At 49.0% G+C, this 16027-nt stretch overlaps 1 protein-coding gene across 2 annotated transcripts in view; it reads right to left on the bottom strand.

Annotated features, from left to right (window-relative positions):
- OPCML (opioid binding protein/cell adhesion molecule like) overlaps positions 1 to 16027 on the bottom strand; it is a 459589-nt gene that overhangs the window by 20800 nt on the left and 422762 nt on the right. The window contains exons 4-5 of one of the 2 annotated variants that reach the window (XM_016204487.2): positions 814 to 948; positions 238 to 358 (exon numbers count right to left, since the gene is read on the bottom strand). In XM_016204487.2, coding sequence (XP_016059973.1) covers positions 238 to 358; positions 814 to 948 — 256 coding nt within the window. Of the gene's footprint in view, positions 1 to 237; positions 359 to 813; positions 952 to 16027 lie in introns of both variants that reach the window. The other variant, XM_016204486.2, reaches the window with a different exon arrangement.

The following is a 16027-nucleotide window of genomic DNA, read 5'->3' as shown; positions in this document are numbered from 1 at the left end:
GTCATCGGAGACTGCGTACAGCTACTCTCAGATTCGGAAACACTCTCAACTCATTTTGCCCATTTCCCTGATTCCTCCATGTGTTGCTGTTGCTGCTGTTTCTGGTTCTAGAGGTAGCTCCTTTTAAAGAAGGCTGCAGTGCATTTTGGTTTCCCCTTTTATTTGTCCATCTCATTCCACGTGGGAAACACCCTGTCAGCCCTGCTCAGACACACCCTGTTTCCATCTCCAAGGTACCTGGTGTCTTCCTTGAACCACTGGAATTCCGCTGTAGGCACGGCAGAGGCTTCACAGCTCAGGATGCCCTTCTGACCCACGGAGACACCGGTGTTCTTGGCTTTTGAGATATAGGGAGGGTCTGTGAGGGAAGAAGGTGCATTCAGTCACCTGCTCTGCTAATGGATTTCTTATGACACCCAACCTTCCCAGTTAAATAACTGTCTATTTAAGGAGGGGAAAAAACTTCTTGCTTGAAGATATTGCATTTACCCCAGCAACTTCTTTAGGACATCAAGCCAATTCAAAGCTAGCAATTCTCCCCATTTAAGAAGGGGAAAAAACTTCTTGCTTGAAGATATTGCATTTACCCCAGCATCTTCTTTAGAATATCAAGCCAATTCAAAGCTAACAATTCTCCCCACTGGCTAAAAGCTGTGACAGTCACAGGAAGACTCCAGGGCACAACCATCTGATCAAGTGTTTCCCTGTTGGAGACAACTCGGTCTGTCAGAAAACGGCATTGCCATTAGCAGTGTGTTCCCTTAGTCTCTACTCCGCCTTCCCCCTGGAACTCCCTGCCAATGGTCCACTCACAATTTACAGTGATTTTGACTTTCCGCACATCAGGAGCAGCAACATCATTCAAGGCGCTGCATTCGTACTCCCCAGACTGGTCACGCTTGATGTCAGAGATTTCCAGGTATTCATCCTCACTTACAAAGCCCTGTCCTTCTGGGAGGAAGGAAACAGACAAAAAACAATCATGAAACTGGGAAACCAGGACAGAGCATATTCACATATAGAACTGGTAGGAGAAGGGATTTGAAAAGCTGTAGAAATGGGATTTAAACATCAAGATTATAAAACACCATGTTGGCTCAAAAAGATGGCATTTGAAGAAAGAAATTTTCTGCTGAGTCTTGGATCAATATGTTTTTGTCCAACTCACTTTAACTTTTTAGAGTATTTGATAAGAAGATATTTTTCTTTTATGGTTATTGTGAGGATAAACTAAAACAGTACATGTAAAATAGCACAGCACTAAACTTTGATTTTAAAAATATATATACTGATGTCAGAGAGAGGAAGGAAGAGGAAGAGAGAGAGATAGAAACATCAATGATGAGAGAGTTGTCATTGATCGGCTGCCTCCTGCATGCCCCTGGACTGGGGATCGAGTCCGCAACCCAGGTATGTGCCCTGACTGGGAATCAAACAATAATCTCCTGGATCCTAGGTCGACGCTCAACTACTGAGCTATGACTGGACTGGCTAAACTTTGATATTTTAAAGAGAATTGTCATGTCCTGCTGGTGTGGCTCAGCAGTTGAGCCTCAACTTATGATCCAGCAGATTACTGTTAGATTCCTGGTCAGGGCACATGCCTGGGTTTTGGGCTCAATCCCCAACAGGGGGTGTGCAAGAGGCAGCCGATCAATGATGACTCTCTCATCATTGATGTTTCTATCTCTCTCTCTCCCTCTCCCTTCCTCTTTCTGAAATCAATAAAATATATTTTACAAAAAGAGAATTGTAATGATCAATAACATAATAAAAACTGTGGAAATAACTTTGGAGTATGTTAGCATGGCCACTTTCATTTGTCACTGTGTAGAAATGCCTTTGAATATAGAATACAAACTACTGCTGCATGTAGAACGAATAAGTGACCACTTAACACTCTAATACAAATAAATGCCCAAACAGTTGGTTTGGTTTCAGACTGTGCAGGAGAAGATGAAGTGAAGAATGAATGGATAAGAAAGGACTTTATGACTGCTCTGCAGTAGGTGCTCAGCAAACTTTTGCCAACATAAATATGATAGTCCCAAATGATGGATCCACCATCAGTAGAACAGCCTCATGGACTTTGTAGAGCATTCTGGAAGATTTACTCTTAAGCATTTGTGAAGCTTGCAATTCATGATCCAAAATGTTCTGGGACTGCAAACTTTACATTGCTGGCAGTCTCCATTGCATGCTCCTGGCCCCTCTGCCTCATTCCTTGTCCCATGGCCTGTGGTTTAGTGCAAAGAGAACAGATCCTCTGTCTTGAAATACAAATGTTTTAAGTTCTGTCAACAAACCAGGCTCCGGTGAAAACCCAGCTCACACAAAGGCCAGGGAAAAGTATGGCCATTTGAATTTCTTATAGGCCTGCTGCTTGATTCCTTTCTGTGCCCCAGGAGTTAGAAAAAATTACTTTTCAGGTCTATACAAATTCATTATAACTTTCCTCGCATCCCTGTAGAAGCGTATTCTGATTCATGGGTGTGGAACAGGAGGGCATGGTGTCTAGGGTGTGGGCTAATGGTGGGGGTAGGGAAGGGGTGCTTTGGGATCTTGACTTTGCTTCAAGTATAAGCCTTGGGGAGTTTCCACCCACTCTAGCCATTTCCCTAGGCTTGTTTTTCAGCTCTTGCTGGCTTCCCTGCTTCCCTCCCCACCCCACATCATGCCCACCCAGGCTCTGCCATCAGTGTCTGGATGCTGGTTACCAAGGTCATCTGTAGATGGTGTGGTGCCCCAGTCATATATTTTTCAAGGGACCTCTCAGTGTAAACATTTGACTCACCTAAAATTAGTACCATCTGGTAACCCAATCTCATGCAATCCCATTAAAGAAGTCTTGCATTAACCAGCAGAAGTTTTCCTTTGCCTGGCCCCCCTCTTGGAACTTGGACCTCTTGAAAGGACCTTGAGACAAGCCCATAGGTGTGAGTTTTGTGATCCCGGGAAATCTGGTTGAATTCATGTGAGGAGTGGTGGAGAGAGGGGATGGAAATGTGCCCTGAAGGGGAGGAATGGGGTCTGGGGCAGGTCCACACTCCCAGTCTCAAATGTGAGTGTCTCTCCTCAATGGTAGTACTGGCCTAGGCTGCTCTCAGGCAGCAGAGGGGAACTTAGGAGATTTCAAGGAGGACACTCCAGAGAACGGCGCCTCCTGGGACTTGGGGCAGGGCCCTGTCTGCTGGGATCTCCAAGTGATGGAGCTGGTCACAGGTCTCTACCCCATCAGACATGCAATCATCCGGGTTAGTTCCATTTTCATTCCTCAATGTTCATTAGAGCAATAGATACAGCTCATCCTCCTGTCCTTATTTTTCTTAGGCTAAACAGAATGTCAGATTTAATTCTAAGATTCTAAGGTCACTTATTTCAGGGAGTCCAATAAAGATGAGTGTTGCCTCACTTTCGAAATAATGCTGGGTTCCTGGTCTAAGTATTAATGAGTGTTAAACAGCAATGAAATCAAACACGCCCAAAAGGCTTTCCAGACTCATGGCACTGTAGGTTTCTGCAACGAATAAACACGGCAGGATCCAAACTCGGCTTCCTACTCTGAAGGCTCTCCTCTACTTTCAAAATGTACTACAGTGGATTCACCACAGGTAACTAAACCTCACACATTAATCCAAACAAATGAGCAATGTGCAGTGGTCCGGGCAGGAGCCTCAGGCAGGGCCCCTGACCTCTCTCCTTGGAGATAATGGGATCGACCACTCATGCTGCTGGTGTAGACCCGGCAGATGCCTTAAAGGCCCTGATGAAGCAGGTCAACGATTACGAGTCAATGTAGGGATGATGGTTGCCCAGAACGAAGGGCTCAGTTCAAAGGAGAGACAGGCCGGTGTGCTAGAACCCTGGGTGATTCTCCCCATTTGTGAGGGTGGGGCCATTCCTGGGCCCTTTGTGGGGGACTTATAGGGAATTTATTTTCACTATCTGTAATGCTGTCTTTATGGATGGATATGTGACAGCAAAGAGAAAGGAAGGAAGAGAGTGCTTCATGCAAAATGGGGATCATTATGATAATATTCCCTCATTAAGTGAGAAAATGAATTTGCCAAGTTTGTGCTATAAAGTGAGCGCTTCTCAGATTTTAATTTGCATACAAGTTCTGCTGGGGTTTAAAATGTATATATAGATCCGAGTCACTGGGCCTAGAGTGGGGCCTGGGATTCTGTGTTCCCAGCAAGCGCCCGAGTACTTCCGAGCTGCAGGTCTGGGGCCTGCACTCTGGGTAGTGAAGCTGAAAGGCAGGCCAACCACCGCCCTTGGCTCCCTCTTGCACATTTACAATGATCTGGGCCTGTGAGGTGGCCAGTAGGTTAACAAGGGCCACTGAGTGCTCCAAGCCAAGGTCTCTGTGGGGCATGCATTGAAGGACACCTCCTCATTGGAGCACAGGGCTCAGCAGGGTCCATCGAGGCTGAGCATCCGAACCCTAAAGAGCCTTAGGGTTCTTTATGCATCCTGCCAACACAGTTCCTTTGCTAAGAAACGGGAAGCAGATTCTGACGCCCCTCCCATCTGGAGCCCACTGAAGGTGGTGTGACACTGCTCTCTTCCCCACTTTGATGCTGGGGAGAGTCTTAGAGCAGAGCAAATCTCGATTGCTAAGTGCCTGGAAACCGAGGAAACCGCAGGGCTTCCTGTCGTCTCCAGGTCTGGCTGCAAATCTGATTCTGTGCTGCAGAGAGAGGGGCAGAAGGCTACACACGTGTTAATCCTCTTTGCTGGCGGCCGGGAAGCCAAAGTGCTGACTGTGGAGGCGAAGGGAGGGACGCAGGGGCAGGGAGACAGGCAAGGGAGGGAGAGGAGGGGGAGGAAGGGCGTTCCGGGGGAGGAAGGAAAGAAAGGCAGCTGCAGGCAAGAGGCCTTGGTGCCGTGGAGACGTTCTGAAGACTCTTTCAGAAGGGATTTTAAAATGATGGGCTCCAAGTGTACAACATGTTCTCTGGCAAAATGTAGGAAAACAGGAGCCCCCAGTCTGCCCACAGTTTTGCTTATCGGTGAGATGTCCTGTGATAAGCCAGTAACCCAGAGGCAACATCAACCTGCCCTGTGCATTCAGACAGCCCCACAGAACACGGGTGCGAGCAGAAGGAAGCGATGCTGAAGCACTGGCAGAAATATATTAACAAAGAGGGTTCTTCCTTTCCACGGAGGAGTGCCTGGAAGGCAAGCTCCATTCACTGTGTTAGCGAGATGAAGGTCTGCAAGAATACAAACAAGACCCTTTATCGGGGGGCTTGGGAGGCCTCTGGGCTGGGACCCTCAGACTCAGGACATGTGCCTGGGGGTGGGGTGACTAAGCCCCAGGTTCTTTGGGCACCAGGTTCTCTTCTCCAGGGACCTTACTCTGTGGGCACCAGGCTCTCTTCTCCAGGGATCCTACTCTGATTTAACACAGTCATAGAGTGCAGAGGGCAAGCCGCGGATAAGCAGGGCCTGCTCCATCTTAGACATGGAGGAGCAGGGAGACTGTCTCCGAGAGGATCCCGGAGCAGCTGTGGCCCTGGCTTCACTGGCAGGTATTTTACTCACATCCACGTGACAGAAGAGCTGAGTTGGACACTGTGGGGGGTGGAGATGGTGGAGAGGACAAGGCCCGTGACCTGGGTGGTCTGCAGTCTCATGAGCCCCAGACTGGAGCAGTTTATATTTTTCTGTCCTTGAGCTCAATTTTTTAAATTCTTAATTGTTTTTAGCTCCTTCAAGGGAGGGGTGGGGGGGCAGAAAGATTTATCAGAGCTGAGTGAGACCAGAGCATGCAGGGATGCCAAGGTCAAGTAGGAAATGCAGAGTAAGTTCTGGAGGCTTCCTGACCCAGCTCTGCCCCCCTTTCTCCCTGTTCTTCCACTCCAGCTGCATCTCGCAGTCACTCATGGCCAATTTTTCTTCTTCATCTCAGCCAGTTCCTTAGAATTATGGAGTGATGCGGGTCAAAGACTTTAGCCTTCTGCTTTTTTGGATGAGTGTCCCTCACAGAGCACCTTCCCTTCTGTGTGAATAGCCCCAGGGATGACTTCAGGGACTAGCCTATCCCTTTGCTGGACTGTTCACAGAGCCCATCCTCATATTGAGGCAAACCCTTTGAGGGGATTAAAAGTTGCCTCCTAGGTGCCCCCAGCCCACTGTCCCTTCTCGTGAGCCATAGGAAACTGCTGCTCTACCTACAGAAGTCACTTTGTGAGGTTAAATGTCAGCACTTGTCACAGCTTTTGCCATGAGGCCTGTGAGGAGGTGACTCACTGGCACATACCTGCATACAGGTGTCACAGATAAAATGAGCAGGAGGAAGGTGTTAGCAGGGAGGAGAGGACTGGAGCTCAAGGTGGCATCCACACAGGGAAGAAAAGGCATGGGCACAAAATGGCCAGGGGAAGGGGAACTTGGCTGAACAAGAGAGCCAGAGGAGAAGGGAGCAGTGGAAGTGGGGAGAGGTGGGCACCCCAGGAGTCCAGCTGGCTCAAATGACAGGCTTCCTAGAAAAGCAAGAAAATAATTTTGCCTGCATTCCAGCACGAGGGGCTATCACAGATGAGCACTCTTAACCCTGACCTTGTAAAGTTGAAATCAAGTGCCCAGATGATCAGGTGCATGCTTCTGACCTGCCAAGCCACAGCTGGGCTTTGTGATCCACCTGGGAAACTAGCTTTGTGCCCACTCACCAAGCTACATAGTCTTTCAAGCTATCAGGAAGCTGCAAGGAGTGGACCATGCTTAGAAAAAGCATGGGTTGGCTGGCATGTTGTGGTATGTCATGCCCTAGAAGTCAGGAGCAAGGTAAGGGCAAGGAAGGAAACCACCTGAAGCTGTCCCTTCCTCACTGCTTCAGTGCCCTCAAGGTAGGTAGGACTCAGTAGACACTGTCAGAAGTTCAACTGGGGTTGGGTGCCCAAATCTTGTCAATTATCCATCTCTCTCTCTAGGATTCTACTCAATAGAACATAATCTCATAAGATGAGCCAGAAAGATGAGGATATTAGCTTTGCTGCTGTCAAGCTGGCCTACAAGATGCTTGCCTGGCATCTAAGGCTGACAAGGCCCTTGCCTCTCCTCTATGCAGTGAAGATATCCAGACCTGTGCAAGACAAATACTTGACTTCGCTGCTCAGTTGCAGGCCAGCAGCTGGACCTGAGAGCATGGCCCGCATTGCAATGGAGAGCCCAGGGTAAGGAGGGCCCCTCATACCCAAGCAGGGGTGCCTCAGGAAGGTGATGGCAGTCGGGAGCGCCACCTTCACTTCTAGGTGATGGCCTTCCCTGCTTGACGGGGCCCAGGGGATGCCGGAGCCAACAACCTTTCCGATTACAATAGTTCCCCTTCGTCCATGAGGAGACAAAGACGACTGCAGTGGGAGAGGGGCTTTACCTCCTGGGCAGTGCAGGGGAGGTGTCCATCTGGAAACCCACAGCGGGGGATCTGGTTTCCACTCCTTCCTAGAGATCTCCTGGCACTTCCCCAGTCACATACCTCCTGACACAGGCACTTCCTTCTTTTGAGGAACAGGAATATGAGAAATATCCTTGAGCTGGGCTTGGGGGAAGGTTTCAGCACTTGGGACAATGTGAACTCGGCCTCGGACTGCTGCGGCTCCCTTCCTACGCGGGAGCCACCCCATGGGCCAGGCTGCAAGCACCCTGAGAAGGAATTCCACTTTGTTCTCTGAACTCCTGCATCTACTGTAAGGTAGACGTGCAGCATTCGCTCTCTCTCCTCATGGCTAGAGGCTGGGGAACTCTGAACCGCCCCCAAAACTCTCCCCCTCCACTTAATCTTCCTTTCCTCTCCCCGCCAGTGCCTGCCCTCCCCCAGCCGGGACTCTCCTTCGAGCACAGCCACCAGCAAGCAGCTCGGGGCTCCCCCTCCTTAATTAAACCCGGGCGTGCACCGCATTCCACCCTCGCCTGCTCCCAGCTCCCGGACGTGTCCCTTCGCTGCACTGAAGTTAATGAAAACTGTGATAAACCCACTGTTTCATTTTCCCTTAATTAATACAAGCAATTGAATTGTGCTGAAGTCATTTTGGTTTGGATACTGAGCCTCTGGGTCAACATCTCACTTGCTGCCGGTGACAGAAGCTCTTTGTCTTGGGCTCTGATAACCTTTCTCAGGCGGAGGCCGCCAGGACCTTCCCCGAGGAAGGGGCCGCTCGCCAGGGTCCAGGCTGCTTGCTGGCTCCCTTCCCTGGGGCTGGCAGCAAGTTGGTAGTCAGCCCACTGACAAGATCAATGTGCTGCCCTGAGAGTTAACTGGGCTCCTGGTGGGGGGAAGGGTACATTAATAATGCCCCCGGTAGCCGGGGGCACTAGGACATTCCTAAGTCAGTCCCGTATTCTGATGGGACAGCTGAGGATGACACAAGAAGGGGACCCAAGTGATTCATCCAGTAAGACTGTCCAGAAAGTTCAGTTCTGATGCATTGAGCTTTTTTTAGGAGGAGGAGAAAAGCCAAGATGAAAGGCTGTGAAGGATTTTGCCTGGTAGATGGAGCAGTAGAAGAGACTGCTGAGGACCCTCTGGGCAGCGAGGTCTAGGAGGGAGTGCCTGGGGTCTCCTCCCAGGTGGCATATAAGAACCGCTAAAAGAGAGCCTGACAAAGAGACCGGGTGCCCACGACTACAGATGGATGGCACTGGCCTGGGACGGAGCCCCAGCATGAGCATTCTCTGAAACCTGTCCAAGGGACACTCATGTCCAAGGATGGCTGAGATGACCCCCTAGTTAGTACGCTGAAGACTCCTGTGGCCTTCACTTTCCCAGTGCCAGCTACACCCCTAGACTCCCAGGCCCCCTCTGTTGGAAGGCACTCCGGGCCCAGTAGTACACAGTGCCCCGCACGCCCTGCTCAGGCCCTCTGTTGAGTGTCCGTTGGCTTCTGTGAGGGACATGCAGTCAGGGTGTCGACAGGCGAGGCCCAGAAAGTAGACCTTGCTGTGTGTGAGGTGATGACAGCCAGGGCTGGGCCTGACAGTGTCTATTGCTCCTTGTCAGCCCACAGTGGTCGGAACACCCAGGTCCGGAGGATGGAGCGTGAAGGCCAGAGCAGCTTCCTCCCACAGCACAGTGAAGACAAGGGTCTGGCTTGGTTTTGCTTAGGATTTTCTTTCCCCCTGAGATGGTTCACTGTGTGTAGGAAGAAGACTCAAGACAAGAGATTTTTAGACTCTAGATGATACTGTTAACCCAAAGGGCTGGCTCCTGAGTGATAGGTACAGGTAGAGGGTTCCTGCAAGGATGTGGCACATACCCTGCAAAAGGAGGTCTAGAGTGCACACCAGAGAGAAAAGAAGGGAGTTGGACAGAGGGATGCAGGTGAACAGACAGGCAGATAGACCCGAGATAAGAGACAGAGATAGACAGACAGGCAGAGACGTTGAGAATTAGGATGCAGGAGACTGGGATTTCATACACAGGCAGATACTGGCTGAAGGTAGAGCTGAAATCCATTTGAGAACAGAGTAGCCGACTTGGATTAAAAAAGTAGCTACCATGTATATTCTAAAACGTATCTAAATGTAAACAGAAACAATTCAGACAAAAAGGACATAGAAATTGAAGAAAAATAGTATTACTTTTGAAAACTGGAGCTTAAATAGCTAAGTCATTGACAAAATATTAAGGACACTTGAAAAAGTTTTATTTATTACATGTTTTCTGCTTTAATTACTACTATTTGCAGTCTGAACCAACAGGGTCATTCTAGTATTAACACTAAAAGTAAAATGGGTTCTAAATAAAATACTGCTTTAAAAAGCTCAGGAACATAAAAAAAGACTGATTGAGGCAATGAATGAGCTGCTGCTGCCTCCATTTACACAGGCCTCTAGAGAGCCTGACGCCACCTCGCCTGCATTGGCCTAAGCAGGAGCAGCCAGTCCTCCAGGCCAGCCCCTCAAAGGAAGGAATATTCTGGCAAAACAGAATCATCCTGTGCCACAGTGTGGTCGTGGGTATCCAGCACCACAATTACCTGTGAGCGCTTTGTAAAAACAGCTTCTTGAGCCCACAGCAAACCTGTAGGGTCAGAACTGTTGAGGGCTAGGTGGTCTCCAAAATCTTCAAGTTATTTTGACTAAGATTGCAACATAGAGCAAAAGCTTTGCCCCATGCTTGCTTTGGGGCAAATTAAGACTTTCCTTCCAGCAAGTATACCTGGTTCATTCCCCGTGTGGACTAATGTTTTTGTTTTTGTGTAGTAACAGCAAGTGTGCCCTTATGGTTGAGTTTGTGGGAGACAATCCCAGTTGACACTGGTTTGCCAGGACAATTATTAATAGTCAACGTTTGCTCTCAGGAGTGCACTGCTCTGGATGAGAATCCATGTGGCCTCCTTTCTTCCAGCCCAAGGAAAGGCCTGTGTCAGGCCCCAGGCCCTGGGCTGCAGCAGGCACCTCACTGTGGGGCTGTCCCAACATTCACACTTTTGAATCCAATGGGAGACAATGGTTTGTTTGGTCACCAAGTAGATTGTGGATTCTGGGAGGTAGACTCTGCCGGAGAAGGGCCAAGCATGACCGGTGTGCTCCGTTCTCCTGGCACTGAGGCCCATGAGCCACACTCTTCTCTGGAGCGCAGACTAGAGCAGCCGCTTGAAGCCTAAGGCGCCTGGAGTCGGGGGTCAGCACCGCTGCACCCGGGGTGCAAACCCAGCTGGTTCCAGGGATCCGGGCAGGTCAGACAGCAGAACTGCGCCCCGTGATGTGGCTGGGATGGCCCAGCTCAGAGCTGCCTGGGGCCTGTTCAGGGTTCTGGGGAAAGGTGCTTCTGAGGAAGATCGCAGGCCGGTGTCTGCAGAGGGGCCTCGATGCAGACTCATGGCTCCGCTTCCTCTCTCCTTTCCTTCCTTCCCTTTAATTCTCTCCTTTTTATCGTCTCCCCATAGTAGTCCCCAGCTGTATGACAAGGGTGCTAATTATTAAAGTTCATTAATATTTTTGAAACCCTGGTACGATACCCACTGAGTCAAGCAGCGCTCTCGGCACGCAGGCCTCAGCCGGAGACACTCTGCACACGTGGCAGAGCATGTGGCCTGAGCGCTGAGGCGTCGCAGGGAGGTCGCTTTGCTCACGCCCTCGGCTGTGGCGGGAGCTGAGGGAGACGGACGAGGGGCACCTGATGCGATGTTCGCTCCCTTTGGAAATTTTGGTCAAGGGCTCTCTCTGCATCAGCAGCATCTGCTATTCTAGGCAAGTCTGTCTCCCTCTTACCATCCAGCGCAGGCTCTTAGTAAGCTGACATCTCCCCTGGTCTCCCTTCGTAGCCTGGTCACCACACAAGTCACATTCTACATGACCTTCTACCGCTCGGTGTGAGTTGCAGCAACAAATGGAGAAAGCCTCTGAACTGGAGATGAGAAGACCTGAGATCTAGCCTGTGCTGCCACCAATATGGTACTTGGTTTTGAGGAAGTGTTTTTAGCTGTCCAAGCCTCAATTCTTTTTTGTGCATCAAATAAAAATTGCAGGTCATATGACATTTCGTAGCTTAGCGATATGTTGTGTGCCCAGGAATCTAACTCCTTAAGTTCTGGAAATGCCCACGGTGCTGATGGGCAGAGTGGCGACCCAGGAGCTCGGGATCGCTGACCCATAAGCAGCACCGGGGGTCCAGCACTCAGGCGAGTGGGCTGCCGAGCTGGCCTAGGCTGCCCTGGCTTCGTCTGGGTCCCCACGACGCAGACTCGGGAGTAGGGACCCCATGCAGTTCCAAGGTGGCTCTCATCTGTCCCTGCTCTGTCTCTGTCCAGAGATGGGGAGGAAAGAGAGGTGCTGACAAGCATGAAGGACTGTGTGTGTCTGAGGGTAATGTCGTGTATTAATGGGGGAAATTAATTATTTCCTTTCCCCTCTAAGACTCTTATTCCTGCAGATTTTGACGAGTAGCTGCTTTTATTCCCTCCCCGTGATGGGCAGATTGGGATAATATCTTAGAGGTACAACTAATCATCCACTTATGTGATCTGAGGCCCATTTTCATGGGTCTGAAGGTGCTCGAGTGTGGGAAAATGACGCTTCTCTGCGCTTTCTGTCCTCTTGTGCTTTCTCTAAAAATATCCCTTCTTGGTTATAAGGCTTACCTCGCTCACCCTGCCCACCAGAAAACAGACACTAAGAAGGAAGGACGGGCTTCTGTAGGAGCGAAGGCACAGTGCCTGGTATTACAGCCCACTGCCCCTCCACATGCACTAGCAGAACCGATCTATGGCTTCACCACGACGGAACCAACAAGATCTGAGGCGCCACGTGATGGCTTAGGTTACTTGTCGCTTTGCCTGGGCTGTGGGATGCCTGGAGAGCTGGGACATGTTAATTCTGGGCATGTCTGTGGGGGAGTTTCCAGAAAAGATTAGCATTTGTGTCAGTAGACTGAGTAAAGCAAATTGCCCTTCCCGGTGCGAGCGGGTGTCACCCAGGGCTTTGAGGACCTAAATAGAACAAAAAATTGTAGGAAGGGCAAATTCTTTTTCTTCTTGAGCTGGGGCATCCATCTTCTCCTGCCCTTGGACAGGGGAGCTCCTGGTTCTTGGGCCTTCAAACTCGAGGACTTACGCAAGTTCCCCCTCTCCTCACCTCCTCTGAGGCCTTTGGCTTCTGGACTGGGAGTTACACCATCCACTCCCCTAGTTCTGACCTTCAAACTCAGGCTGAATTATACCCCTGGCTTTCCTAATTCTTTTGCTTGCAGAAGGCAGATCCTGGGACTTCTTAGCCCCCATAACAACACAAACCAACTCCTATAACAAATCTTTTCTTATCTGTCTCTCTATATATCCTATTGGTCTGTTTCTCTGGAGAACTCTGAAAATACAGGCCCAACAGAAACCTAGGAGGCCGATGTTCTTGTCTTCCCACTGCTACTAATTAGCCAGGAACTCTGGCCAATCCATTTCAATCACTCAGTTTTCTTATCTGAAAAAATGGGTGCATTGGGCCAGCACATTTTTAGGTTCTCAGCCATTGTTCTTTTCCTACTTTAACCCATGGCAGCTTTTCTGGCTCAGTACATAGTGATTCTGTGCTCTTATCATCAGTCACTGGGCAGCAGCCAGCCTTTGTCAGGGCCTGAGGCTTCTGGGTAGTGCACTTTGGAGGTGTGAATCCTATTGCTGCCTTGGAAGCTTGGGGCTGGCTCTGGTTCTGGAAGATGCAACTGCTCAGCACACCGGGATGGGGCGAGAAGGTTCAGGCACAGGTTTCCAGCTTCTAATGCTCCCTTCGCCAGGCCCTGCTGTGCCACCCCCTGCCCACTTTTGCTGGACTTCCTGAGCTTAGTGGCCATGTATACCCCAAGTCTCTATCAAAATGAACACATCTTACAGGTAAAGAAGTCCTGGGAATTCCTAGATCTTTTTTCCCTACCTGCTCAAATTCTTTTGTCAGTTTTGTTTTGTTAACTGAGGAGGCGTGGAACCTCTGCTTTCTTGGCAATCAATGTCATTCTGGTGCAGAAAAGCAAGGAGGATTGTAAGGGTGACTGGTTCCAACAGGGCAGGCCTGGAGTGAAGGGTCCTGGGTAAGTGTGGGAGGTTGGAGGAGCTATTGCTTACCACACCACCCAGGGCAGGTGCCTGCGGCCTGGTCTTTCTATCGGTGGAGCCTATGGATTTCTAGGGCTACCCGCAGAGGGAGCATGTGAAGAGAATGGGTCAGCTTGGGTTGTGTCAACCACCTTCATACTGTGGCCCTGAGCTGACTACTTATATGCAACTCTAGAGGTTTCTTAAATTATAAGATATTGTATGTTCCCTGGTAGTAACTCATGGAAATAATGTAAGTAGTGGTGTTATTTATTTTGTTCTGCATATTATACACAGATGAACACAGAGTTACACATACGGTATGTATGCATAGCAATAGAGAAACACACAGTAGGGAAGTAAAACATAGAGCCATGGCAGTTCTGATACCAATGCCCTTGTGTGGCGTCCCCCCTCTCTAACAAGCAATTCAACACAGCAGGGGAGTCAAAAATTCAACTCAATTCTAATGCTATCTACCTGGAGACAGTGTCAGATCCCACAGGTTAAGGCTCAGTCCTATATGAATGCCCCCTACCCTCCACTTCAGATGCCAATGGCAAGTCCAGGCTGGCCCCTGTGCTTCTGCCCAACTGACTATAGATCAGGTGTTCCCACAACCCCTCCTTCGGTTTGGTTAATATGCTAGAGTTGCTCACAGAACTCAGGGAAACATGGTACTGACTAGATTACTGGTTTATTATAAAAGGATATAACTCAGGAATAGTCAGACAGAAGAGAGGCATGGGGCGAGGTATGGGGAAAGGGCAGGGAGTTTCCATGCCCTCCAGGCACACCCTTCTCCCCAAATATACATGTTTCTCAACTCAGGAGCTCTCCTTTTGGGTTTTGATGGAAGCGTCATTACATAGGTCTAATTGATTAAGTCATTGGCTATTGGTGATTGAATTCAATTTTCACCCCCTCCAATCCCCTTCCCCCAGGAGGTGGTGGTGGGGGCTGGGGACACTGAAAGTCCCAACCCGATAATCACATAATTGGTTCCCCTGGCAACCAACCTCCATCCTTAGGCACTTTCCAGAAGTCACATCATCAACATAAGAAAAGTTACCTTTCCACACATCACAGGCTATTCCAAGGGTTGTAAGAGCTCTGTGCCAGAAACTGGATGAAGGCAAAACACATATTTCTTATTATAAATCATAATATCACAGACATTCTTTGCAGAATTTGCTTTTCGGGGTAAACAGTACTATCCTAGGTTCCTGAGCAATCTGTAATCGTGTACATTTGAGTAAGTTACTTAACCACTCTGGGTGTCCTGTTTCATCACTGGTAAAAATAAAGGGATTAGATTAGATTGTTTTTTTAAAGTGTTAGGGGTAGCATTTGATAATCGATAGCTTGTTGAAAAAAACAATGTGTCCCTTCCAACCATTGATTTGAATTGTGTGTGTGTGTTTAAAGAAAAAATATAGCAAAATAAGGCATACATCTCACTTGTAATCTCACAGGAAGAGACAAAGATATAAGAAAGCCTAAAGATTCTGGAGCTTAAAATCAGAAGGCCATTCATCTTGAGAGGGAAACAGGGGATATTTACATTATTAAACCACCATTACCAAGTCCATCAGCTGCAGAAAAGAAGAGACCATTTTCATCAGGTTGTTACTGAACGGAACCTAATTTCTCAATCACCAGCAGATTGTAAATGGGCCTAGGGCTCATCCAGGACTCTTCTGTCCTAGGAGCTATTAATCAGGTACTAGCTTTGTCGAAATAGCAAGGACCCTGATGAGATGGTGCGGAAGCAGGACACAGGAGGGCAGGAGGAGGCACCAGGTTAATTCTGAGATGGAGGGAGGCACAGAGCCCTGGAGACCCTTGGACAGCCACCTGTGTAGCTGGCGCTCCTGCTGGGATGAAGAAACACTTGGCTCTGCTGCTTTCATTCTAAAGAGTCAACAGATAAATAGGTAAAATAAGTAAGAAATGCCCACTTTACTGCCTTCTTGCTTTACGGCCTGCCTGCTTTCTGTCGCCGCAGGGCCCGGGTGACCGCGGCATGCACCGGGCGTGGCCAAGGGGAGCTCGGGTTCGGGCTGCACCCTGACTGCTGACTTTGTTGGGCTCTCCACCCACGTCCTTGAACATCTGGGTACCTCAGTCTTGGTGGAAAGAATGGGCTGCCTGTCTCATCAGAACCTCATGCAGACTTGTGGGGAACAAAAAAGCACAAACAGAAGATGTTTGTGTGCTCCTTTGAGGTGCTAGGGATAAAACATGGGCCTCGGTATAAAGCTCTATCAATTTAGTGATGTGCCAAGATCCTTTGGCCCTCTGTTTTCTACCTTCCTCTATTGTACCATTTTAAATTTTATTTAAAATTTCAGTTAACAGGCAATATTTTATTAGTTTCAGATGTCTAACATAGTGATTAGACATTTACAAACCTTCCAGAATGATCACCCCAATAAGTCTAGTACCCACCTGCACCACACATAGTTATTACAATATCATTGACTGTATTCCCTGTG

Source organism: Miniopterus natalensis, chromosome 20 (assembly GCF_054644295.1).
Source record: "Miniopterus natalensis isolate mMinNat1 chromosome 20, mMinNat1.hap1, whole genome shotgun sequence".
NCBI lineage: Eukaryota > Metazoa > Chordata > Mammalia > Chiroptera > Miniopteridae > Miniopterus > Miniopterus natalensis.
This window is presented reverse-complemented; position numbering and strand designations above follow the sequence as displayed.